Below are 27,823 nucleotides of genomic sequence, written 5' to 3'. Positions count from 1 at the left end.
GATGTTTTTTCGGTTTGTTGTTTTTTTGGTTCAAAATTTTAGTGTTTTTTTGGTAGCTCTCCTAAAAATGCACTAACACTTATCTATCTCTTTCACATTTTGTTTCATTCCGCACGGGGCATATTTTAGTAGATACTAGATATATAGGCGTTACTTTTAGGCTTTTAGCAATACAGCGTACGATATCTGTCGATATCTCTTTGGCATCTGCAGATTCAGATCGAGATTTTAAAGCAAAATACACACACGTGGGAAAAGTAGTCCAGTCTTCCATTTTTCATCAGTAGAGTAGATTTGGCGGGAGTATTCGGAGTAATAATGGGTTCAGAAACAGCTGCATCCTCAAACCCATCTTTTTCATCTCCTTCTTCCAACAATAACAATAATAATATTAATAATATTGCTCCGAAAATCCTCCTAGCAAAATCCTCCACGTCATCATCATCATCATCATCATCATCATCTTCTTCTTTTTTAACTGAGTCATCCTCGTATGCCGCCGCCGCCACTCTTCGTTCTCGTCTCCCATCATCTCTCAATCTTCTCTCCCCAGATTCTTGGGATCTCCACATAGATAAAATCCTCCCCGTAATAATAACTTTTCTTTTATTTATTTATTTTCTCATTTTACTATTATTATTATTATTATTATTATTTATTATTATTTTTTTGGGCAGTATTTGACGGAGAATAGTGATTTTAAAGTAATTGGAGTGATTGGTACTCCCGGTTCTGGCAAATCAACAATCATGAACCAACTTTACGGCTTCCATGATGCTGCATCCTCCTCTGCTGGTAAGTCTTGTTGATCAATTTCATTGTAATTTTTTCAATACTCTTGAATAATAGCCTTGTGGTTGCTCCAATTAAGTGGATTTGGGGTTTAAGCAGTAGAGGTAGTTGAACATGTCGGACAGGGAGTTGTGAGGTTAATGTTTGCTGTTATAAAGGGACACAAGCGTCCACTTGTTGATATTTTGGATTTGCAGAATTGTCACCAGTCAAACTTGTTAGTGATGGTTTAGTCATCATCAAGGTTCCACTAAATTATTGGTAGAAAATGTGAGGAAAATTGCGGGGATGTAGGCAAAATCGCTTAGGAAATTTGGTGTGCCCAGGCAGTAGGCACTAGGGTCATCCCTTGCGCTCCCACTAGCAGAGCCTAGCCAGTGTCAATGCCCTTAATAGCACTACTTTGTGTTGAATGTGGCTCATGAGCCATGATATTGGCGAGAGTATGAGCACGATTTGTACTCAAGTTTGTCATTTATAAATCTCAACAACAACACTGATTTCTGGTATTTAACTACAGATTTTGTTGTGCAGTTGATTAGAATTTGGTTAGGAACAACAACACAAAAGGATTTAAATGATTTTTTATATAGTTAAACTAAGAAGTGTCTCAAGAAACAAATCTCATTGTCTTTTCACTGATCATGAATTTTTTATATCAAAATGATTGATTACTTTTGCCTATGGAAATTATTTAATCATTTCTTTAATTAAAAGTTAAAACATTGGCCAAGATTAGTTATCGAGTGATTTTAAAGTTTTTTCTTTTAATTACAAATGGATGCAATACAGTTTACTGCAATTTGGATGGATTGCTAGATACGTGTGTAACTTCTTCTCAGCCAAACACTATATTTTATTATTTTGGATGGAAAAAGAAGGGTTAACTAGTATTACACCCACTAGATGAGCCAATTAGGATTCCCCCCCTAGATGGGGAAATTAGGGTCTCCCCCTAAGTACACACAAAAAAAAAGTCAACCTGGGTTGGCCGTGTTTTTTTTTTGTGTATTTGGGGGGGGTGGGGTAACACTAATTAACCCGAAAAAGAAATTAGGATGTTGTAAACTTCTATTATTGGGGTGAAAATAGATTAGTATGGTTTTACATTTAAACTATCTACTCTGTCCTGAAGATGATATAAATAGGCTATCATGCAGGAATGTTGCCACCTTTTGCAACACAGTCAGAAGAAACTAAAACAGTGGCACGACACTGTACTGCTGGTATAGAGCTGAGGATTTCTACTGAGCGGCTGATACTTCTTGACACTCAGGTTTCTACTGCACCTTTCTTCCTCCCTCGTTGGTCTATGGCATTGGTCTCCTTAATTCTGTTTAGATACTGTCCAATGCCATGAAACTATTTTCAGTCAAAAGTAATTGTTGAAGGGTAAGTGTGTGTGTCTGTGTGTGTTTGAAAAATGTGGACCTATGCGATGAATTTAAAGACGACTTTTGGTGGAGAGGATCATCCCCCCATGCAGATCATCCTCACAAATATCAACTCATTTAAATGAACCTTACCTGATAAATTAATTTGTCCAAGTCCATCTTCTATGGCATTGGGAAAGTGGACAACTTGATGGGAATTGCAAATGTGTTGGGATGTAACGTTTGAAACCCTGACTACGACCTACTTGGGATTGCCATTGGGAGCTAAAATCAAGTCCATAGCCATTTGGAGGAAGGTGATTGAAAAAGTTACTTCTAGGCGTATGGGTTGTATGTTAAAATGTTTATCCAAAGGCGGAATATGCGCCATGGTCAAGTCCACTTTGTCTAATATTCCTAATTTCTACTTTACTTTGTTCTCGTTGTTAATAGTATTGGAGAAATTGGAGAAGCTGTTTTGAGGTTCATTTGGGGTAGTGTGGATGGAAAGAAGAAATTCTTCTTGTAACATGGGGGGTTTGGAGTTCAAGCACATCTTGCTCATAAATCAAGCATCAAGAGAAAAGTGGTTGTAGAGATATGGAGAGGAAGAAAGGGGGGAGGGTGTTGGTAGACAAGAATTGTGAGGGGCTTGCCAAGTTGATGGTGAGGGATCCTCCAAATGCTTATGGAACTTTATGAAGAAAATGAGAAAAAGGGATTTGGAGATCCTCAAAAGAGAGATATAATTAAGATGAAGAAGATTGAATTGAAAAACAATGGAATTTGGGTGAGTTATGTAGGGTATGGAGAGTTTGTAATTCTATAATCAATAAACCAGTAGCAATTTTATAATATAATTTCATAATATTATGTCTATTACTTTATTCCTATTACAAGTACCTAATTATAGCTTAAAACCCCTAAACTTACATAAAAATGGACTAAAAGGCTTATCGAGTCGAAACTAGCTTGGTTGCGGGTCCGTGAGAGCTTGGATATTCTTGTACTGTTAAAAGGGCTTGTAACCAGGTAGAGGGAATCTTCTTGGGCATTATGTGGCTCCTTTCTATGTGGCCCGCTTGTACTTTTGTTATCTTTATAACTTGAATTTCCTCGATAAAAAAGTAACAAAAATTGATCCCTAATGATAAAGAAGTGACATACTATAAGGTGGGAGTATATAGTATCCAATCAACTTCTCTATCAACTTCTCTCTTAGCAAGATATAAAGGAAAGCAGACCCAAAACCAAGCCACGAGAGTATTAGGAATCAACCTACATCCCCCAAAAGCATCCCGATTGCAAACAAAATTAGGAAAGTTAATCCTTATGACTACACCACAAGCTCTCACCCTCACAAAGAGCAACTCTTAATACTTTTATGAGCCTAGTGAGGTCCCTTGCCAAATGTGAAAAAATACTTTTACTGTGTTTTCTCCAAATAGTCCAACGAATGGCTTTTGGAAGGTGATCCGTTATCCATTTTGCTTTAATACTATGCCACATGGACACAACATATTTTAAAAATAATCTTTGTCGGATACGTATCCACGTGTCCGTCTCGGACACTTATTGTATGTGGTTTACCTCAATTTTTGATATTTCACCTTGTCAGAAACTTTGTATACCGTGTTGGATAGGGATACATGTCAATGTAACTTAGCTTTAATATTTAGCGGATTGACCATGATTTTAAATATTCTAATTCCCAACCCTGTCCTTGTCCTCCATCAAGCACTTGAGCTTTGAATGGAGTTTTGCAAGTTATGAAGGAGCCTTCCACTGGGTAAGTGTTTGGGAAAAAAGTGAACTAAACAATATAGATGAGAGAGATGAACATGTTGATGTGTCTGGGATGGTGAGAATGAACTCCGGGTAGCTATTTCTGATTAGGGAGCAAGAAGAGTCTCCAAGCAATGTAGTTCCATTATTAGAGTTGGATCTCTATTTATTGATATCCCTGAACTTGGGTTTTTACCTTGATCGGGCTTGACATTTTTTTGTAATGAAGCTGGGCCATAGGGCCTATAACGGAGCTAAGCCATTGGGGCTTCGTTACAGTTGAGCTGCTTGGGCTTAATTAAAGCAGAGCCACTTGGCTAAATTAGAGTTGAGATGCATGGGCTTAAATTGGGCCCATTATGGATAAGACATTAAGCTTGGACCGGTAATGGGCCTATACCTGTTTGGGACCTACACAAGAAGGGCCCAAACCGCAAGGGCTTTAAAGGTTTTTGACAACTTGCATGTTGCATGGTGTTTTTGGAGCAAACTCCTTGCAGTTTAAACTGCAAGGAGTTTCGCAAGTTGCATTGCACATGCTCTTATGGGCTTTAGGATAATTCCATAATTCAAAAAGGGGAGTAATATATTAATAAAGTAAAAATAATACATTAAATGTATTTTCTTCTTTCTTTTTTAATTAATAAAAGAATTTTAATTATGCAGCCTGTTTTTAGTCCTTCTGTTTTGGCTGAGATGATGCGGCCTGATGGTTCATCCACAATTTCCTTATTAAATGGTGAAGTCTTACCAGCTGACCTGGCTCATGAGCTGATAGGTATTCAGGTAGCTTTCCAACAAGATGACTGCATTCTTTCATTTACTTTGCTCATCAAAATAACCAAAAGCAGTATATATATTCTTGTTAGAACTTTTAAGCTCCTTGGCATGTCTAACATACTCCCTTTTCTGATGTGCTGCATGAAACTGTTCTAGCTTGGTGTTTTTCTAGCATCTGTTTGTCATGTTTTGTTGGTAGTGACTGAAGGCGTTTATGACACTGATATGTGGCATCTGATGCTGACGGTATGCTTCTTTCCTTTTCCTTTTATTTTTTTTGGTTAGGTTTTTTTGTTGGTAAATGTTGGGATCTTTTGTGCTACTTGGATCAGTAAGATATTGTAGAATGTTACATCCTAGTATCCTACGTTACATGAAAACGACAATGCAACATAAAGAAGGAAAAAGAAATTATAACATATCCCAACAATGCTCATAATGTTAAGGATACTAATGTAGATCTTATTGGCGGAAACTTCAGTTTAATTGAATCTACACTTTAATTGAAACACAATTAAAAGACGATCTAAAAATTACTCTTTTATTGAATCTCTCAATCACAAATCACACCTATAAACACAACTACTGAAACCCTAACTACAAGCCCGTTATTTAAAGTAAACCTAGGAAGCATAAACCAATAGGAACACGACATGTGTCCAACTAACTAATGGACTCGAACCATGGGCTTGGACTCGAACCATGGGCTTGGACTCAACTAAGGGGCTCATGCCCATAACATGTAGAGGGAACATAGGTGCACACCTATGACACTGACAGACTCGACTAATGTTTTACATCACTCTCTCCAACCGAAAAAAATTCGTCATCGAATTTCTAATTAACAAAAACTTCAGGTAAAGAGAACCACGTCCACAAACTTTAGGAAATCGACCAATACCCAGTTGAAAGGAATCTGACCATGAATTTTTCCTTTGTAGCAGGTTCTCTGGCTTAAAATTAGTAACCCACAACATGCTTTTGCACACAGATTATGAAAACAATAACCAAAAGATGCACCAAATTTTTTTGGTACCAATGGCTCGTCTTGAAGGCTTGTAACTTCACCAACATATGTGACTTTCTTTAAGGAAATCCAAATCTGCAATCGTGGTTTTTGAAAAACAAATCACTTCGTTTGTCAAAGTGAGTTACAAAATTTTTCCCAAATCAGATCTTCGTACTTATCAAAAAGAGACTCATCTTCATACTTATCAAAGATTGGTGGAGCGCCCAATAGGGGGGCTTCAACACCTGCCGGCAGCCGAGCGGCGCCATCATTGAGGGGTACACCCTCACGTTCCTCATTGAGAGGAGGTTCTCTGTTGGTGTTATCTTTCATGCCAACTCTGTTCTCTCCGTTGTTTTCTGGATCTGTAGGCGCAAAATGGTTCAGAAGAGGGATTGAACCATCAACCTGAGATGCATCATCAGTATTAGCCACTGAACCATTATTCTGTGGTGGTGGATGTGGTTGTTGCACCTTTCTTTGGACTGGAAACTTTGCTTCCATCAGGTTCTGGAACATCTGTGTCATGTTCTTCATGCTTTCTTCTAAACGAGACATGCGAATATCCATGGATGGAGGACGACCTTGAGTTGCTTTGTGATTCATCATAACAACACAAAAAAAATTGACTTTTCGAAAAAAAAAAAAAAAAAAATCACGGTGAACAGTAACCTGGGTGAACAGTGGCCGATAAACAGTGTTTCACAAACAGTGTTTTCGGTGAACAGTATCGTAAATAGTAACCCCTGGAATTAATCTGTTCCGATACCAAATAATATAGATCTTACTGGCAGAAGCTTCAATTTAATTGAATTTACACTTTAATTGAAACACAATTAAAAGACGACCTAAAAATTACTCTTTTATTGAATCTCTCAATCACAAATCACATCCATAAACACAACTACTGAAACCCTAACTACAAACCCGTTATTTAAAGTAAACCTAGAAAGCATAAACCAATAGGAACACAACATGTGTCCAACTAACTAATGGACTCGAACCATGGGCTTGGACTCAACTAAGGGGCTCACGCCCATAACATGTAGAGGGAACATAGGCGCACACCTATGACACTGACAGACTCGACTAATGTTCTCATCAGATACACATAGGTCATAACATGTGTGTCATATTTATTTTGTTTTGTTATTTTTTTCTGTTTCTATGTTGCTTGTCTTCCAAGATTTTCATGTATATATACGGGGATGGTTATATGAACTCCACCTTATAGTGACTCCAAAGTTACTCCACCCCTAAAACTGGACCTACGATATGAATTGAGGGCCTATTTTTGGTGGAGGTATACATCTTATAATGAAGATCACTCCCACAAAAAATTAGCTCAATTAAATTTGTTTAACCTCGTCAAAAGTCATATCAAAATTAAAATAATCTAGACCATTGGATAATTCCATAACATTCCAAACGATTTTTGACAAGGTCGTACATCTTCAAATGAGTTGATGTTTTGTGAGGTTGATCTCTACTGTGTAGAGACCTTCTCCACCAAAAATCAGCTTCTAATTCCTTATTTTTAGTGGTGGAGTTCACATAACCATCCCCTATATACATACATACATACTTTTTTTGCAAACCAAAGAAGGCTATATATATAGTACCTTGAAAGAGAGAAGAATACACTGACTTTACACTCTCTTCATAGCATCAGTTTGAGTACATCCTCTTCCAACCCTAGCCACTGCTTCTTCCAATAAGCTCTCTTCTTCTCATTGCCAATCCAATCAAATTTAGCACACCATCTACTTGTTGCAAGGTGTTAACTTTGGTTGACCGTTAAGCTTCTGTCTAGTTACTTAAAATGACTCAACTGCCCCTTTTTCACATCAAATTCCAAAACAATCCATGACTTTATCGAGACCAAAGAACTTTTATAGTCTAATGGCTCCTATCAAATGTGAATATGAATTAAAACCTGGGCCCCTAGGATTGAACTAAGTTGAACTAATTCGACGACTAATTGTTATTGGTTTATACTTCCTTCCTTTTCAACCAACCACCACCTCCATCAGCACACCCCTACCACTGGAATACCCAGGAAATTACAACAACCCTACGATAGTGTTTTCAACATAAATTTTAGGTTTTTCCGGAAATCGGAAGTCTAAGTTGAAACAATTTTCATTTTTGAATCTATTTAAAAGAAATTGCATTTGATCTTTGTTATATAAATGGAATGAAGTTTCAGCTTCTTCATGTGTCTTCACGGATGCTTGAGGTGCCATTGATGGGATCAGCATGAACTGTAAAAAAGGGCCAAGATTATCATTACGCCTAGGAAGTGGTTAAAATGCACTCAAGGTTCAAGAACCTCCTGCTTTCTATCTTACTGGTGATCTTAGAGGCCATCCTAAGCTTGGCTAAAAGGGATAGTCGTTATTGGTATCCTAAACTAGAGACCTGTAAAAAACAATTTTGGATTTGCACATATACAATTAACAATAATTGATATTGCCAATTGGAATTAGTTGTTAGTTTGCACAGTCGTTATTGGTTGTGGCAAACTTTAATGAATTAAAAGAAATTGTGTGAATTAGCATGGGGTCAATCTCTTATTGGTTTTTGTTTCTTGAAAGAAACAAACGTGCTGCTATTCACTATCATGGTTTAAAAACACAAGATAGCCTCAAGGCGCTTTGGCTCTGTCAGGGTTTGAGGGAGCCTCAAGAAGTGCGGTGGGGTTGGAGGCTTAAGGATTAGTGAAAAAAAAAAAAAAGGGATATCGCATTTGAGGCATAAAAATAAAACTAAATGAATTAAAGTATAAAAGTGAAAATGAAAAATATTGATGCTTGCTTCGAGCCTCAAGAGGCTTAAAGGTGTTTTTCAAAAACATTGGTCAGACCTTGCTGAAATTCATTGGCAAAGCACCATGTCAATAGTGCTGACTACCTAGTTTCTCACGACGTTCAAACTTTGCCCCTATTGTTTTCCACATCATTGGTGAGACATAGTCGCCACTTTCAGTTATACAGTTTCCGATAGTATTGAATATTTTACCATGTCAACTGAAATCATATCTATCTCTCCTCCCCCCCCCCTCGCTGTGGCACCACCGACAGTACCAACATTTTATATTCTACCTAATTTACATGGATACAGGCTATATTTATAACAAATTCCGTGTTAGATACGTATCCTATATGTCCGTGTATGTGACATAACTCAATTTTTCATATTTTGTTGTATCATTGTCGGATACGGGCACATGTATCCGTGTCAATGTAACTTAGATTCCTACTATTAGAAATATAGCTATCGTAAAAAAACTCAATGATGATTACTTCCTCTTGGTCACTTAAAATTGAGTTTTTTCATATTGGGCAAGATCTCTACAAGTTTTTTGATTGCTCCCACTCATGCCCACTACGTATACTGTCCGACTATGCACTGACAAGACTGGTAATTATTCTCTCGCTGCCACTCTATCTCCCGATTGTGTCATTTGTAATTGGTTGTCGTATATCTGCTACTATCTAGTCTTGCTGCAAGAGCGTTTTTTTAGAGCTCTGTTGCACACTTCTAGTTTTGCACTCCTAGATTTGTATGAACCTCAACAACATATCTCGTGGTACTCGCGTTGCCTCTGAGTATCTTTAGGAGGCCAAAACTCATGGAGATGTATATGTTAACCGGTCACCAACAATGACTTGGTTAATGTTGTTCTCTGTGGTCTGGCTTGACTTGCTGATTACTGCTCATGAGAGCCTTGATCATACAAGGGTAGTGAGCAACATATCAAACTTGGAGCCAAGACTGCGAAGAACATCAATGATCAAGTAACTGTTTGTGATTGATCCTCCAATGGCAGCTAAATCATGAACATAAGTTTTGGCTTCTTGAAGTTACTCAGAGACTGTACGGGTACCACGAGATATCTCACTTAGGTTCTTCCAAATCCGGTAAGCGTTTACAATAGATCTTTAAGAAAATTGCTCTTGAAGATGAGACTAGTCACCAGTGGAAGTTCGACATCCTATGGAGGATGAGAAATTGGGGAGAGGCAAAGATGAGTGTTTTGTCAATACGTAGCTTGACGTTATATCTTGGATTTGTTGTAGCCTCTGTTGCATGGGTACGCCCTAATTTCCTCTGTATCGCGTACCCGTGTCGTGCGGACACGGATACGGACACCCGGACACAAGCAAAACAGTACCCTAATTCTCAGATCTCGCCGTGTCCAAATCGTCGTACCCGTGTCCAAACCAGACACTCCGTCCCGTACCCATGCAACACAGGTTGTAGCATGGTATGGGTGGAGCCATCGACAAACGTGTAGAGATCTTGGCCAATAAGAAAAGTCTCAATTTGATGTGGCTATAAGAGGAAGAGGAACTTACCATCATTAAGATTAACAGTAACTAAATTTGAAATGGTGGGAATAGAAAAAGTTGGTATGTCAGTAGTGGCACAGTGGGGAGAGCCGCATGTCACTTAGTCGTTCGCTGATATGGTAAAATATTGAGTACTGTCGGAAATGTGGCAGTTATGCTTTGCCAATAACGTGCCTGGGGATGAACACCATAAAGGTCAGACATTTACAAGTAATGCCAAATGGATTTGCAATTAATTACAAGTTGTTTAAGGAACAAAATAATAGTGAGTGAAGCAGAAAGTTTGTCTTGAATAGCCATGAAATTGAAAGTCAATTAGGAAAGATTGACCCACTTGATTTCACACAGTTTCACGTGTCCAATTAATGTATGCCCCAAAATCAATAACATTTGTGCAAACCAGTTGACTAACTCTGTCGCCAATATCTATCGGCACTCACAATATATATGCAAAACAATTTTTCATTTTTCATTTTTTTTTATTATTATTTTTTTTTGGTGGGGAATCGAGTGAGCCAGATTAGATCGGGTCCTCAGCAATGAGAATGGAAGAGCTTGCTGGAAGAAGAGGTGGCTGGGGTTGCTTTCTTGTTAATGTGCTTCTTTGGGTCATCTTTTAATTATTAGTAACCTTTAAAAAAGTCGCTTCAAGGATGTTTTGATCAGTTTCTGTCCTTTATTTTTGCCCGATGGTGAGTCTGTTAACCATACATCATGTTGTACCCTTTCTCTTGGAGCATATGGAGTGCTTTTATTCTGATTTCAGAAGTCCATTGGGTCGTGTCTAGGTCCGGTGACGTTGCTTCTAGCCTCCTAGAATTTAAATGTTCACTCAGAAGGGGGGGTAATCTGGACTATGGTTCCTTTTGCCGTGTTGTGGGGACTATGGCTGGAAGAAACAAAAGACACTTTTGAGGGAATTGGGGCTTCTTTAGAGGAGGTCATTAAGGTGCATGAGGGGACAGAAGACATTTCGTTTGAGCATTTTGTGTGTGGATTGGAATCGTTCATGTTCTGATTAAGAGTAGTTTTATGGAGCAATTAATCACACCTATGGTTCTCAAAATCATCTGACAAGAAATTACCTAACAATCTTTCAATCCTGTTGGCCTGATTATGGGGCAGACTGCAGAATGACATCTGTAAACCTGAAGGCTAGACAGGGACACAGGGTACTTTTGAGTTTGATCAAAATAATTCGTGCTCCTCTCAAAAGAAATGTCATTGTCGCCTTTCATATCTCTTGCAAAAGTTCTCGATAAGAGGGTCCCAAGTAGGACTTGACCTGGTCTCTGACCCAGGAGTCCTAGATAAATCGAAAAATAGAGTAGCTGCACAACAAACCAATGCCACCTGTGAATCTGTCGGGATAACTAGTCGCCCACACACACACCCAAAAAGTTTGCTTTTCTGCTTGTGTACCCCTAACCTTGACACTGTCTCAAAGCATTTAAGAATTTTGCTATGAGATATGTATTAAGTTAACCTTCTCTGGGCCCTAAATCCCTTAATCAATCTAAGATTGTTGGCTCTGATGCTGGATTGTTACTCTTGGGTTAGTGTTGTATCAAGAACAAGGATTAGATTAGAAGACCCTTTTTTCACCACTCACTGGAAAATGTTCATACTGTCTCCAACTTTCCCTTGTTTCTCTAGCCACCATAGTTATACACTCACATCTCCAACTGCCTGATTCATACCTGTTACCTCTTTATGGCTGCAGTTAAGACAAATCATGATCAATATCTTAAAATAACATAATATTACCTATAATATGTTTTCTACTTGAAATCTTTTTCTGCGTTACATCATTTTGCTTAGGTAGGGTTTCTGAATGTTTAATGACTATCATGAATTTGTTAAATTTCAATTTGTTATTATCTCTATAGTTTATGTCCTTCACTAGCTTACCAGATTAAGCCTAGTGCATTTGCAAGTTTATCTGCATGCCGTCATCACTGCTAGGAAAAAGGGTTTCTGGAACAAATTTTTGCTCCCAAAGAATTCACAATTAAAATCCTATCCTTCCAAAATTCTGCTTTGCATGTGAAAGCTTGATTGTTGATTGAGAAAAAAATATTTTTATCTGTTTGACTTGAGTACTTGACTAGTGTCTAGAATATCTAATGTTTTCTTACATATTAATCATGTAAGGGCAAAGCTCTACCCTTTTAACACGGAGAACATCGTTTTCAAATAAAACAAACTGTCCTACTTTTTGAATGGGACACCCTGCAAGTGGTTCCATTCGTCATTGCTTCTGGGTCAGTCCTTTGACAACTTAACTGACCTTGTGTTTCACATATTGAATTTCAATCGTTAACCGTCGGATATTGTATAATGCAATTTCTTTGTTTCTGTAGGCTGACTTGTTGAAGCATGGCATACCAGATCCGTCTTCATTAACCCCTTCCCACTCCCAGGGGACTAATTTGGGGACTGAAAAGGAACTAAATGATGTATTGCGAAGAAATGGCGAAGATTATTTGGCATCTCCAGTTTTTGTGCATACAAAGTGAGTAACAAATTCTTAACCATTAAATACTACTGTACAGCTCTCCAACTATGTAAGGGATTCTTTTTAGAAAGTTTAATGGTTCATGCGTAAAATTCTGAACAGAGTTGGTAAAAGAGATTTTTTTTTTTTTTTTTTTCCAAACTAAATCAGCATTTTCCTCTTAGAATTTCCCCTGGTTCTGCTCATAGACAATAGTACCATGGCAACAACTCAACCTTACATTCTCACAGATGACAATTTGGTGTTAGGTTGCAAGATCAAGAGACAGCTCCTCACAAAATTTTGCAGCTGAGGAAGACACTTGCACAATATTTCTGTCTTTCTTCTTTTATGGGATTAAATCATGGAAGCATACCAAAAGAACAGATCTTTTCTGTTAAGACTCATAATATCAACACTGAAGATTTGGATTCGAGAGAAGTGAATTTGGTTTTGCTTCCATATAGGAATCAAGATGAACCACAGGCAGCTCAGTATGAAAGTTTTGATACTATGTTAGGGAAACTCCGTGATCAGGTATATCACCCAGATATACATACTGTGCCTATACTTATTTCAACAAAGTGTTTGAGCGTCATTTATGGTTCAATGAGGACACCAGCAATTTGTTAACTAAAAATTTATTTTTTGTTACTACAGGTGTTGTCTATGCATTGTCATAGCTTTGCAAAATCTGTGTCAGAGCGAGAGTGGTTACGGAACTCCACTCGAATTTGGGAAAGTGTAAAGAACTCTCCTGTTTTTTCCGAGTATATAAGAACACTTCAAAGTTCGGGTATGTTTAGAAGCTAGCGATCGTTGTTCTAATCCTGTTTACTGATGCCGAAGGGACTAAGCTACCTAGAAGCAATATTTGAAGCGTGGAGGGAGGTTCTTTATGCAACGTTATGTGTAGTTCGACAGGATGTTTTCCTTTGTATTGTAGCTGAGTTTCAGAATAATTATAATATGATATGCCATTGCCCATCAATTGAGCACTTGCACACTTCCTATATTTGTAGATTTGGTAGTTGAAGTTGGAACGTGCATATTGACTTACTAGAATATTTGATGTTACATATTGACACACTTTTCTGCAGAATAGTTCTTCCAAGGTGATCTGGGCATCTGGTTACAAGTTTTCCACTAAAGCAAGCAATGTTATACCTCAACAGAACGAGTGAAAATTGCAGGCCATTTGACTGTTGCAGGCAGTTATAGGCTTGTAGGTCCCCAAATTTTACCTTTGATCCAAATAAGCGGTCAGTATGGCTTGTTATACCTCAAAGAATTGGTATTGTTTTTGACAACAAAAGAAGTAAGCCTTGAATGATGTGAAGCGGTTAGGAAAATCATTAGAGCTACAGGTGTATTATCTCTTGGTGAAGATGCTATACTGAGAAGATGGAGACTTGATGCCAGGCCTCCAAAAGCACCTAAAGTCAGAGAATGCTGGTGGCGGGCACCTCCTGAAGGTACCAAAAAGATTAACTGTTATGGATCATCCCTCAGAAATCCCCAAATAGCAGGTATAGTAGCAACCTTCAGAAATGTACCCAGGAGATGTAGTACTTCTGCGCGAGGCGCTTGGGGTGAGGCTTGAGCCTTTGACTACATAGGCCATAGGGAAGGAAAAGAATATGTAGTTTCAAGGTAAAAAAAAAACGAAAAATTAAATAATTGGTCGTTGAAAATGGAGGTTAATGGGTCTGTTATCAGATTTATTTTTCTATTTGTTCAACAAAACGAAAAGACAAGCAGAAGGCAGCTCCAATGCTCCATGAGTCCCATGACTCTACCTCCTAGAACTCCTTCCAGATCTTCAAAGATCTTACACCAACTACATGTACAGACTAAGCAACCATTACTCCCTTTGCTGATCCATCTTCAAACATAAACCGGATGCAAGACATTTGTGCACCCATCATCGTTTCTCGAGGAATGCTTAACAGTGGGGGACTCCATGAGCACGGCATAGCCCCCGCACTTCACATCCAATCACTGGTTCCAGTGGTATACAATCAAATCAATCCCAAGTTACTATCCCCATCAACATCTTGAACCGTATAGCTAGCATTCCCCTTAACAAGAAAAGGAGCGGACCAACGAATATTCCATTTAGAAAAGAATGAAAAAGAGAAGATATGGGAGGAGAATGGAGTAAATGATTGACAGTTTGTTGGGGCTTTGTGATTCCCAGGGGCAATTTGTTATGGCTGATGGCGAGGTTTAAAATGATTCTCCCTCTCTTTTTTTTTTGAACTAGTAAGTAGTATTTTTTTTTTCTTTAAATCTCTAACCCTTAACCACCCCTGAACCGCCACTGGATGGATTCAACAAGAGTGACCAAAATCATCAATTGGAAGCCTTTCAATGATCTAAGCAAATCAATTGAGAAATTTGCATGGGCATAGCACACCATGCATTCTGGTGCGACAAAAGAGCCATCCTTGCCAGTATGAATAACCTAATCTATTCTGGTGAATTTAGCTGTTTGATTTTTCAATTCCTACAAACATAGATTAAGGAAGTATGTTAGAAGTTAATATGGTATTAAGAGCCTCTTAAGATAACTATAACTTAACGGGGAAAATTTGTACTACCCTGTAAAGTGTTCTAGCTGCTCCCCTTCTGCCAGATGTAGTACATGTGACTACAAAGAGGCGTCAATTGGTTGTTAGAGAGTGCTTCAAATAGTTATTTACAGTGTTTGTATTCTTGAATTTACCTGTTTAAATACACTATTATTAATACACAGAATACAGAATAACAGAACTATCAAATTTATTTTTGGTGGAAGTCCACATGATATAGTCGACAGGAAATCTCAATGTTTGGAAGGAAGTGTAGTTGTCATGCCTCAATATACATATACATATGAGAATTCAAGTTTGACTCCTTAACAATTTAACATTATTCACAACTAGGATCAGAACTAAATATCAAACATACTAAAAAAAAATAATGCAATTGCACTAGCAACCAATCCATCATTGACACCAAAGTAAAACAAAAGAAACATTTACCTACATTGCAAATTTGTGAAACTTTCAACTCCATTAAACATTACAACTCATAAATATGTTTTGCCTTTGAATAACTTAACTACACTACATTCTGAATCTAAGCATGCACTTCCCATTTCTCAAACTTTAGCATTCAGTCATTCACAACCATGTCCTTCAAGTCTTCTGTTCTTCAACTCATAAATCCACTTATTACTCTAAAACTGATCTTCAGCAAAAAGTCTCAGTCAATAACCTCATTAACTTTAGGAAAATAAGGTTTCTTCCCAAAAATACAAAACCCAAGTGCATAAACAAAACAAGACAAAACCACCACAAAAAACGCACTATGCACCACTTGAATAATCTTAAACCCAAAACCTTCACCATAAGGAAAAACAACATGTAATAACGACGGTACAATCATTAAAAACTCCAACAACAAAGCTTGTAAAGCATTAAACCTTACAAAAAATTTAAACTTACGATCACGAACAACCCCAAGATATAAACCAAAAAATATTAATAAATTAGAGCCAGGTATGGATTTATAAAATGCTAGGATTGGTACAAAAGGGTTGAATATTAATTCTAAGGTTGGGAAATATGAGAATAAATGATAACCATATGATAAACCACTTAAGAATGGAATAAAATATGCTATGATTGATATCAAACGGTCTAATGCTGGTACTGTTTGGTATGAGGCCATGCAAATATGTGATGATTTTGTTATGGGGGTTAGAGGGGTATTATTATTAGGTTTTAATGAAAGTGAGAGGAATTGAGAAGAGTTTACATTTTTATTTTTTAAGGAAAGGGAGTTTGGGGTTGTGAGATTTTTATTAAAATTAAGGAACGATGATTTTGTGGTGGAGCGTGGTGAGATTTTGGGTGATGAATGGATTGAGGGAGGACGGAGAGTAAAAGTCGACATTGTGATAAATTTTTTAGTAAGTACTATGTTGTTGAGGTTTTTATATTCAAGCTTGAAAGTAGAATCTGTCACCCAACCGCCCAAATAGTTACAAAGTATCGCGAAATATCGCTATATTTGTTGAAAACTTGTAATTATCGATCATTCAACAAGATATAGCATCAAAAACTAACCAAATACAACTAGTATAGCAGTGGGGAGTGAGCGGAGCTGCGGGGGGAGAGAGAGTTGGGTGAAGGAGAAAGGGTATTGGGGGTGAAGAAAAAATGAGAGAGAGGTTGAGGACATACAGACAAAAACCAACCAATTTGGTTTTTGTCCGCATACCCCCACTTCTGCCACGATCGTTCTCTCCGCTCACTCGAATATATTTATCAACAGTCAACATTAAGCAGCTAAAAAAAAAGGAAATCATAATGTACTTAAAATAAAAAGGTTTAGTGCAAACCGAATACTGAAGAACGAAACCAGCAAGCAACTCCTTAGGCATAGCATAGCAAGAGCACCTCTTAAATCATCAAAAGTAAGCGTCATACCGATACCAAGCATAGTAATAGTAATACCAAGAATGGTCATTTGGGGTTGTATGTACCCAATTAAAAGAATTTGGTCTAACTAGTTGATAGGGAATAAAGGGGCGCACGCCCTTAGTTTGGCCTATCAAAAGGGGGTGCATGCCTTTGGACTATTTTTAGTAAGATCTTTTATTTTCGAAGGATTTTAATCGGTGGACTTTAAGGATCTTTCAGTCATTGTTTGTTTAAGTGTTTGGACGCCTATTTAAGACTATGTTAGGGTTTGTAAAAATACACTTCTTGTTTATATTCAATTTATTTGATCGACTCTTGGTTAAAGATCGACTTTTATCGATTCTCGGTTAGAGATCGATTATTTTATAAGATTGTTTGAGAGCTAACACTGCATTACTCCTACATCAGTTGGTATCAGATTCAGCTATGGACTGGATATGTATGATCGTGCGCGAATGGCCAAACTTTCTAGGCAGGTAGCATCACTAACCCGCCAGATCGTCGCCTTTACTCGGCAGCTTGACCAATCTTATGAGCGTCAGACACCAGCAGTGGAAGATGCATTGAAGGTAAAAAGTTCTTAAACTTCGAACTTTGTTGATGTGGTTGAAAAAAATTCAATTTTTATTTTTGAAGTTGAGAAAAAATTAAGTTTTGTTGATTGGGATTTAACCCCTGTGTTTGATGAGGAGTTTGTTGACGAGGGGATGTATTATCTAGTTGGTGATCAAAAGGAGTTTATCGATTGGGATTTACCACCAGTTTATGATGTTTATCCTGACGATGAAGAATTATCTGTTTTGTGTTTTGTGGATCCGAGTTTGTCTAACTTGGAGGAAAGATCTGGTTGTGTTGGTTTGGTGCGTTTGTTTGAAAATTTTGTAGATCCATTCCTTGACGTCTCTGCAGATTTATTAATGGCGAAGAATCTATGTTTTCTTTTCAGAAGATATTTGTCTGTGCACGTTGTGACAACGAGTTCTTTTCATAAAGCTATGCAAGTTAGTCAATATCATGGCAAAGTTTGAGGATGACTTCAGTCTGTTTTGCTGTTCATCTTCTGTTTTTGCGCCAGTAACATTCGAGGACGAATGTCCTCCAAACGGGGAGAATGATAGGGAATAAATTAAAGGGGTGCACGCCTTTCGTTTGGCCTATCAGAGGGGGTGCACGCCTTTGGACTATTTTTAGTCAGGTCTTTTATTTTCAAAAGATTTTAATCGGTGGACTTTAAGGGTCTTTCAGTCATTGTTTGTTTAACTGTTTGGACGCCTATTTAAGGCTATGTCAGGGTTTATTTGTAAAAGAAACTTCTTGTTTATATTCGATTTATTTGATCGACTCTTGGTTAAAGATAGAATTTGATCGATTCTCGGTTAGAGATCGATTATTTTAGATTGTTTGAGAGCTAACGCTGCATTACTCCTACATCACTAGTCCAGAAAAACAACCCAGTGCTACCCATATTGGAAACACTGTTGACAAAACTTCCCCCACCATTTCAATCCATTTACCTATACTTCTTCTACCCCCACTCTCACCTCCATCACTAGTAGTACTAATGTTGTTATCTGAGCTGGTTGTGTGTGGTAAGTAATGCAATGGGGCAGTGGGTTTGAAGAAATGAGGAGTTTTATTATGAGATGTTAATTTGAGAAAAGGTGATGGTAATGAAGTGGGAAGAGATTTTGAAAAAGAAAATGATTTGGGCTTTTGGGGTGCTAAAGGTGCTCACATCAAGAACGAAGTAGCTAAAGGTGCTAAAGCCTTGGGTAAGATAGCTTCTGGGTATATATTCAACTCTGCAGAAGACTTGGAAGTGCTCTACTCACTCAACATCAAGGGTAGAGCACGGAATAGATGCATACAAAAAGTCTGATGGATTCCACCTGATGCCGGAGTAGTAAAAGCGAATACTGATGGTTCCTCCATTGATAATCCAGGGATTGGAGGCGCTGGGGTCATTTTAAGAGACCACTTGGTCCAGGTTATTGGTGTCAAGGCCTATGGACTTGGGGTCACTACAAACTTCGAAGTGGAGTGCTGCTCCATCGTTTTGGCAGTGGAACTAGCTGTGTTAAATGGATGGTTGCATCTATAGATTGAAAGTGACTCGCTAGCTGCTATCATGACTCTTAGTAGGGACAAAGCTCCTTGGGTTCTTAAAGCAAGATGGCTTCGAGCAACACAAAAACTCACCATCTGGAGAATGTCACATAGCTATCGAGAAGCAAATTTTGGCGCTGATGTAGTTGCCAAGATGAGATCAACTTTGAACCACAGAGAGGGGCGGTGGAGCTCTACCAGACCAAGCTATATCACAAACTTAGAAAGCCCTTATAGGACTTACTACCGTTTTAACTAAGTTTGGATGTATTAATCTTAGCTAAATTTTGTTGTAAGCTCTCTACTCTCGATGTAACATTCTTTATTATATTAATAAATATCCCTACTTGCGTGAAAAAAAAAAAATGGTTACTCTCTAGTACGGCTTTTGCCTTTGTCAGGTTCTTGACAAAGGTCCTCCCGGTTCAATTGTTTCGTATATACCTTGTCACATCTATCATGACTTTGTATCACTATCAAAACATCAACTAAATTTTTTCTACAAGGCTTCGAGAGTCTTAAGAATACTGTACACATACTTTCCACTATCAGGTACTTTGCCAAATTTTGTTTTTCGATCAAGAAACGGGAAAATACCTTTAAAAATACTTAAAATAAGGAACCAGCCTACACGAAGCTTCAAGATAACTTAAGCTTAACATTTTCGAGGGACATCCATGAAAATGTTTCTTTAACATTCAACATTAAGAGAAGCAATATCAAGATGATAACGACCACTTATGATAATATCTCTCACCAATGACATTACGTCTGCTGTCCGGCCTAGCTGTAATTATCCCTTGAAAATCTAATGTGATGCATTTCCGAGCTATTTTGAATAAGTTATGACATTAATTTATTGGTGAAGTGCATCAATTACTTCTTTTTATCCTCGTTTGCCATGATTACCCGCCACATTGATTTGCATTGTTATGCTTGAAACTTTTTATATCTTTAGTCACTACTCCATCAAACTGCAAGAATTTAAAAAAAGTCTTCCCTTGGGTCTTTGCCCAATTTTTTTTTTGTTCTTTTGGATCTATGAGTAGTATGGTGACACTCGTGAAGAGATCCCGAGATATATGAACAAACATATGACAACACAATGCAGGAGATGTGATAAGAGAATTTATATGATTGAGTTGACGGAATTGAGATGGAATACACGTATGGACTTTGTCTCTTTAAATAAGCTCTTAAAGAAACTCTAGAATAATGTTATTGGATGCCAAACATAGACATTGTTTTTATAATTTATTTGGTTTTGAAATGAAAGAGAAAACATAATTTATCTTAAATTTATACAAATTGGGATACATTGACTTTGATCTTTGACCACAAGACTTTGGCGATGCCTAGCCATCATCACTTCAGCCCATCTATAAGAGAGACATTTAGGCTGTGTTTGGTTTAAGGAAAAGTGAGGAAAAGAAAGTGTTTTCATGGAAATTGAAAACTTTCACTGTTTGGTTCAATCAGGAAAATGAAAAATTGGAAAACGGATTTTTTTAAATGGGTTGAAAAGGAGGAAAACAACCTCCACTTTCAGAAAAAAGAAGTTGTTTTCTAACTTTGGCCACCCACGGCTCATAGGAGAGAGAGAGAGAGAGATGTGAAGATAGCTGGTTTTGATTGAATGCTTCGCAGGTTTCATAAGCTTTGATCCGGTACTCCCAAGCTAAACTTAACTAAAAACAAACTTTCCCATTTATAACAAGACAAACATAATCCATTTTCTTGAAAAACTAATTCATGGAAACACAAATCAAAGAATCTAATTTTAATTTAGAATTGATTTTCAGCGAACCAAACACAGCCTTAGAGAAGCGTAGATGCTTGAGATTGTATTCAAGGTTTTAAGGCAAGAATGACACCTATTGCTGAGAATGAGAATGACACATATTATTCTCATGTAGAAATACATAAAACGAATCTTTCCTTTTAAGGTTTTATTTGAGTATAAATCTAGTACTCAACATCCTAGGACACAATGACATTATCAGACTTACAAAAAAAAACATAATTAACTTTCGTCACAATTTATTTAGTTTTGACATGAGAGGCAAAACATAATTTATCTTAAATTTTATACAAATTGTGATACTCTGACTTTGATCTTTGACCACAAGAATTTAATGATGCCTAGCCTTCCACACTACTTCATCCCTTCTGTAAGAGAAACATTCAGAGAAGCATAAATGCTTGAGATTGGGTTCAAGGTCTAAAGCCAAGAAGAGCAAAGAAAATCCCTCTACGTATAATGATAATCACCCAAAACTGTATTATAAAACCCTGTAGAGACGTAACATTTTGGTAAATTATGTGCTTATTAATCATGAAATAATCGTATTTTCGTGCTTTTGTAGGTTTGCGCACCCAACGTAAAAATGATGACAAAGCCAGTATTTAAGCACGGAATAGTGAGTATACATAAATCTTTCCAATTAAGCCCATGTGAAGCCCAACAAAGCCGGACTAAAACTCAAAGACTCAAACATGACAGAATCAAGTCAGAAATGGGATTACGTGCACAAAAGCATCAAACTTCCGAAGTTTATATCTCTTGAACCAGGACTCTGAATTCGACAAGTGAGCTGCTCAGATGATCATTGCGACGAACTCTACACAAATGCGGAAAGTTGTAAAAATGCCAAAAGACGGACCCGCCACTAGACGCAGCACGTGGACTTACTTTTCGGGCCCACAAGATTGGATGAGTCATCATGTCCTAAGTCAAGCTCACAAGTCAAACAAATAATTGGCACCACATGACACCTTGCATATCATTAATTGGCACCACATGACACCTTGCATCTCATTAATTAGCAAGACTTGACTTTGGATTCTTGTAATAGTGATTATTTTGTCTTGATTTAGTTTTAGATAGGATGAAATTTAATGTGGGAGGTAGCTTCACGTGGGATGGAAGAGAGAATGCTCTCATATGTAGTAAATTGGAAAATGAGAGCATTCATTCCTTGTCTTGTATTTTTTTTTTCTTTTGCCTGTTTTATGTTAAACTCTTGTAATAGTTTTAATGGTGGAACACTTATGTTCTTCTAAATTAAATTTACATTTCCTTAAGGCAAAGTTAGTTTCTTATCTTATTCTTCATCTTGCTCTTTCATAATAACATAACACATGAGCATTGTAACCCCATGATCATGAGCTAAAACCTTCCTTTGTGGAAGGTTAATGAAGCTCATGTGAGGAATAACTTTTGTTATTGATTTCTAGTTATTTGTTTAGGACAAATAAACTAGACTTTATATCCTACCCCAAAATGGTAGTTAGTGTAGAGTTTAGTTAGGAATTAAAGTAATTTCTTAGAGATAAGTCATTGTTTTTGTTTCTCATACTAGCAAGATGATCTTAGAGATGAGTTATATTATTAGGGATCAAAACTCTAATCTTTATTAAGATTTGTCTATGAATTCTAAGAAAGATTAAAGATGCAATAAACTAGATTCAAATAATAGAGGTTTGTCTTCACATGAGTGGATTTAACTCTCCACCCCTTTCTATCTATCCATTTCTCTTTCTTAGTGGTGCATGTTTACGTAACCTGAATTCAAGAATCTAAAAGTAAGCTAAGTAGTATTAGTATAACTCAATCATAAAAAATCCTTCTCACTAGTTTTCCTTGAACAAACTCTAGTTGTAATGCCATCCTTGTCTTAAGTTGGAACGAATCCTTACTCTAACAATACACACAAAGAACGTGAGTAAGGAACTTAAGTGTTGGTACGAAAACGGATATAGAGAACCTTCAATTGTTTATAACCGCAAAGTGCTAACATCAAATGGCGCGCTACCATCCTAAGGACCAAAATATCTTCCCTTCCAAGCTAGAATTGCTCCAAGGGGAAACCCCCCAATCTCCTACCTTTTCTTTATTTCATTTTCTTGCATTTTTTTTCTTCATTTTTGAATTTTCCTGCGTTTTGGTACTGATCCGAATACTGATTTTTGGTTGCCCTTACAGGTTCCAAAAGTTAGGACCTGGAGCCTAATCTACACCCTGACATAAGACTTCTGTGAAAATTTTAGCCTGCTACGAACGATCACTGTGCATGCGCAATACTTGAGTCGCGTCCGACATCCAAACCTCGCGCGCGCTGGTTAATATTCTCCGTTCTTGTTCCTGTTTCAACAAAAGCACCTCCTAGACTTATTAATTACAGGGCCGAGCCTAAGTTTATACAACTGCAACTGCTACTTCACATTTCTTTTAGAGTTCGGGTACACGCGGGTTTGCACGAGCGGTTTTTCTCTTTTTATTTGGTGGACTTGTGAGACGCTAACATGTTCTAATATTAATATACTATTGTATGATTCACATGTGTTATCTAATATGTCATAGTTAATGGATTATTCTTTGCATATTAGGTTAGAAATATGTATGAATAATGTGCGTATGCCTGTTAACGAATATATACGTGTAAGTGAATTCGTATTGCATCTTAATATTTATATCTATGCCATTGATTCTATTTTGCATGGTTATATTCATTTCTACATATAAGTAAACATTGATACATGTTTAGTATTTATCTACGTATGAGGACCATGTTTTGTTTAATAATTTGATTTTGTCATGAAAGAGGAGAACATTCCAACGAGGGTTAAAATTTGAGTTGGGTAAGTTGTTTCTAAGCCCTTCGGGGTGAAGCTGCTCTCTTATGACACATGCAATCTCAATGAGTATTGACAGAATCAACATATTATGCAGAATTATACGCGACCATAACAGGCATTTTGTAACAGCCAGAATTTTACAACAGTAACGAATATTTCTGTTACAAGCTTACTAACGGTTATATCAGAAACCTATTACTGTATTTGTTACTAAATATCGGACAAAAAACTTAAATTATTTGCTAACAATTGTTTAGGGCCTTAAGTGACAATTACTTCCGTAACTAACACTAACAATGAAATATCGAAATATAAAAGATAATGGAACTCAAAAGATTCCAGCGCTCTCTTTCTCCTTCTCCTGCCTGTTAGGGTTTTGGGAGAACTCAAAAGATGGAGACAAACCTGGTAAGCCCGATCTGTTATGGTTCCTTTCTATCTCTCTCAACTCAACTCAATACAAATTTATTTTCCATAATATCTACGGTTTCTTTTCACTTCAAATTGTTCAACTTCGTTTCGCTGTGGATGCTGATGGCTCTCCTGTTACAGTTTCTTGGAGTGGTGATGCAAGGAGAAATATCATTGTGTGGATGGATCATAGATCTGCAAAGCAAGCTAAATGAATTAATTCTAGTAACTCACCTGTACTGCAATATTGTGGTGGTGCTTTATCCCTTGAGATGCAACCTCCAAAGGTACAATGTTCATGCCGTTTAACTGTTCAGTACCTAGCTGCTTCTGTTTGTATCTTTCATCCTTTTGTATGCTGGCTATTCAAAATTGTAAATAAAGGATATCTGTGTTTGAAAAATTTATGTTTGCTTGTACTTGTGTTTACTCTGGTTTAAGGAACTATAGACATTTTATGCTTGGAATTTAGTGATTTAAAAGATAATGGTTGATGGAAAATTCCTGCCCTTGCTTTACTTTCTTGATTGGCTAGAGTTGTCTTTCTAGGTATGTTCTTACTCCGTGTTTTCCATGGGAACTTATACAGTTTTAATTATGGGTTCTTGTAGTCACCCATTTAAAGAAAGGGTACATGGGATAACTGAGATACTGACTTGGGTTGCTTTGCTTTTAGCTATTTCTGTCGAACTTGCCATTCTGATTAACCAGTACTTTGGTTATAGTCTGTATTGATAATTTAATTTCACCCATTGTAGATTTATCTTCTACTTTTTCCCCTCCTTAATTTCCTTGTGCCTTCGATGAATGGACGAAATAGTGAGTTATTTACAACAGGAGTTGTTATTGTGTTCTAAAAGAATGTTTCTTCATGTTTTACTGATTGAGGTTGTAGTATAGATGAGGACTATTTATTTGATTTTTCTAGGGATAATCGTTGTCGGCTTGTTAAATTGTGGAGGTTAAGAGTGCATTTAAAGAGTTCCTTCTATTGTCAGTAAACCGTTGTGTGCCTGTGTATCAATTCTAGTTTTCCTTCATTTTGTTTTTCTTGTAGTTTTATTGGAAACCCAATTAGTTGTGATGGCCTGATGGGGACATTTATATTGGTAGATTAAAATTCAGTTAGCTAGTTAAGGTGTCTTCCGAGTTCTGATTGAAAGAGAAGTATATTTAATTGTTCGTAGTCATTTTACAGTTTCTTAAATATTTGTTGTCTTTGTTTAGATACACAATTTATGAACCAATTGTGAGAGAATCATTGTGATCCTACAGGTATTGTAAAAATATCATGAAAAGACTATCCAAGTTTTTTGGGGTTCTCGGCTGCCAAGTGTGCGTCTATTTCTATATGGATTTGTTAGGGTTGTTGCCCTTCTTTTTATATGGTTGGCAAATTAAGAAAAGTTCTTACTTCGTCGGAAACTTATGTTACCAGGGGATGGGATACCTATGGATAAACCTTATATACAGCAAGTGGAGGTCTTTAATCTTAGTCACTGAGCATTCTCTTTCACTTATATATTTGAAAAGGCTAACCTTAACAAGTGAAATGACCTTAGCCGAAGTTTGCATCTCTTGCAACTTAGTTTTGACTTAAGTTATTACTGTTATATTTAGGTTTATCATTGTGGATATATGTTGTTTGTTCCTTCATTTGTGCCGTGCTTGCTATATTTAAGTTCACCATGGAGTAAACTTAAATAAATAATGAATAATATTTTCTAAAGCAACTATCTTATATGTTTGTGAGCTTCTGGATGAATCTAAACATAGTGGCAACAACTGGTTGTTAGAGTTGGACACAAGAATAGGTCTTGTTAGTATCTTTTACTAATTTCAGATGTCACTGATATGACACTTGGTTCCTCTTTCATTAATTAAGGATAAATTATGGGGAAGGGGCAATTGGATACGTTTAGTCCCTTTATATAAAAGGCTTTTAGTACTTATATCTAATACATGTTGCTATTTTCCTTTTACCAGCAGATCTTACCACACTTCTCGTTGGCCTTACTATATATTGTTAGTTTTTGGTTTCATGTGTTCCATTTTGTTTCGATTTAGTTGCATTTTTACATTGACCGTGTTTGAATGTTCTCTATTTTGGATAGGTTTTGAAGAAATTTGAGAAAGTAGTGACAAGAAAACAGTTTCTGCCCATCTTTGTCAAATGATAGAGATTTATATCTTGTGTTCTGTTCAGGTAAATTTCTTCCCTTCATTTTTTTGTTTGTCTGTATTAATAACCAATTGTGTCTGTATTTCATAATTTATAGATATTAGGATGTGAGCTTTACCTAATGTAAAGTCCATCATAGAACCATTAGGGATTTTTTTTTTTTTTTTTTTTTTTTTTTTTTTTACATCGATGTTTTGTCACCTTTAGTTGGACTAGTATGTATTTCTTATCATTTTAACCATTTTCTTGAAATTTTTGTGCTCAACAAACATGGTTTTGTAATAGTGTTTAGATGTAGCATGTTGTTTAGAGGTGGCCATGTATCTTGTATGGTGAGATTCCAAATATAATGGGAAGATAACTTTAAGTGAGTAGTCAGCTTTATGATATTGCTACCATTCTTAGCAAGGTATTGCTACCATTACTTAATTTGGTTGCAAGGTTTAGTTTCAAGTTTCCTTGAGTAGCTGACTTGGTTATATGAATATTTTGTATTGGCTTAGTAATTCGGTTCTTGACCTGGTGCTATTCGTTTATACAAGTTTCATTGTTTAATTCTATAATGATGAACCTAACTTACCTTTTTTTTGGATAACCGTACCAATGTGATTTATCTCCTTACTCAAAAAGTTTTGGAGTAGTAATTTGTGTAGTTGCACTTTATTTCTTAAGCGCAGATATAATTAGTGTAATAGTTGCACTCTTTCAAGTAATGTTGGTGGTCTCGGATGATACATAGTTTTGAATTGAGTCATGATTGTTAATGTTTGACTTTTGGTACCATTTTCACTTGTCAGATTGGATGAGGATTGGAGCTCTCTATATTAGCTCTCATATTTTGCTTATGGCTGAGGAACTTTCAATGACTCTAAAAGTCCCACAAGGACAGACTGTAGGGATTTGTTCCATGTCCTCACTCAATGGCTGGAGGAAGTTCTTAAGTGGATTTGCTGCCACCATTTTCTCGTATCATGTACATCTTATATGTTCGATTTGTAAATTTTCTTATATGTTTGATTTGTAAATTTGGAATTGGATTGGTGGGTTATTTCTATAAAATGTTTAATTGGGTGGAGTTTCTCGATTTTCACTTTTTGATTGAGTTGATGTGGAATGGGATATCTTTGTAAAATGGAATAATGAGATGTTTGCTAGATTGAGCTATATGGGAATGGTGACCTTTCTTTTGAATTGTTTTTTTCCACTTGACTATAATTTAGTAATGGATATATCCGTTACTAAAAATGTTACAAGAAGGGCACCAAACTTTAGTAACGCTTATATCCATTACAAACAAGCAATTTTAGAAAATAATCAACAGTTATTTATTTGTTACAAATATTTATAGTAACGGACATAAACGTTAGTAAAATTAACGAATTAACGAATATATCCATTACTAACGTTATTTATTTGGCAGTGA

The 27,823-nt window shown here is 36.8% G+C and overlaps 1 protein-coding gene and 2 long non-coding RNA genes across 6 annotated transcripts; 2 read left to right on the top strand and 1 right to left on the bottom strand.

Moving 5' to 3' along the window:
- Positions 1 to 216: 216 nt before the first annotated feature.
- Positions 217 to 13,676, top strand: LOC147525119 (uncharacterized). 4 transcript variants are annotated; one of them, XM_086605456.1, is made up of 8 exons: positions 217 to 588; positions 678 to 795; positions 1,953 to 2,068; positions 4,617 to 4,736; positions 4,887 to 4,976; positions 12,458 to 12,609; positions 13,059 to 13,128; positions 13,252 to 13,676. In XM_086605456.1, exons 1-8 carry the CDS (start codon positions 319 to 321, stop codon positions 13,402 to 13,404), a joined length of 1,089 nt encoding a protein of 362 aa, XP_086461582.1. In that variant the 5' UTR covers positions 217 to 318; the 3' UTR covers positions 13,405 to 13,676. The 4 variants fall into 4 exon arrangements, with proteins under 4 accessions (XP_086461582.1, XP_086461572.1, XP_086461576.1 ...); XM_086605446.1 differs by having other exon boundaries at positions 12,861 to 13,128; XM_086605450.1 differs by having other exon boundaries at positions 229 to 588; positions 1,941 to 2,068.
- Positions 13,615 to 16,571, bottom strand: LOC147525118 (uncharacterized). The gene is made up of 2 exons (XR_015221035.1): positions 15,195 to 16,571; positions 13,615 to 15,100 (listed from the first exon to the last, which is right to left on the bottom strand). It is a non-coding gene; the product is annotated as an uncharacterized LOC147525118 (long non-coding RNA).
- Positions 16,572 to 24,364: 7,793 nt separating this feature from the next.
- Positions 24,365 to 27,374, top strand: LOC147525117 (uncharacterized). The gene is made up of 3 exons (XR_015197772.1): positions 24,365 to 24,505; positions 26,333 to 26,424; positions 27,198 to 27,374. It is a non-coding gene; the product is annotated as an uncharacterized LOC147525117 (long non-coding RNA).
- Positions 27,375 to 27,823: the final 449 nt, after the last annotated feature.

The sequence above is a fragment of the Coptis chinensis genome, chromosome 1, assembly GCF_015680905.1.
Source record: "Coptis chinensis isolate HL-2020 chromosome 1, ASM1568090v1, whole genome shotgun sequence".
NCBI classification, from domain to species: Eukaryota; Viridiplantae; Streptophyta; class Magnoliopsida; order Ranunculales; family Ranunculaceae; genus Coptis; species Coptis chinensis.
Note: the sequence above shows the minus strand (reverse complement) of the source record. Positions and strands in the feature narration are given on the sequence as shown.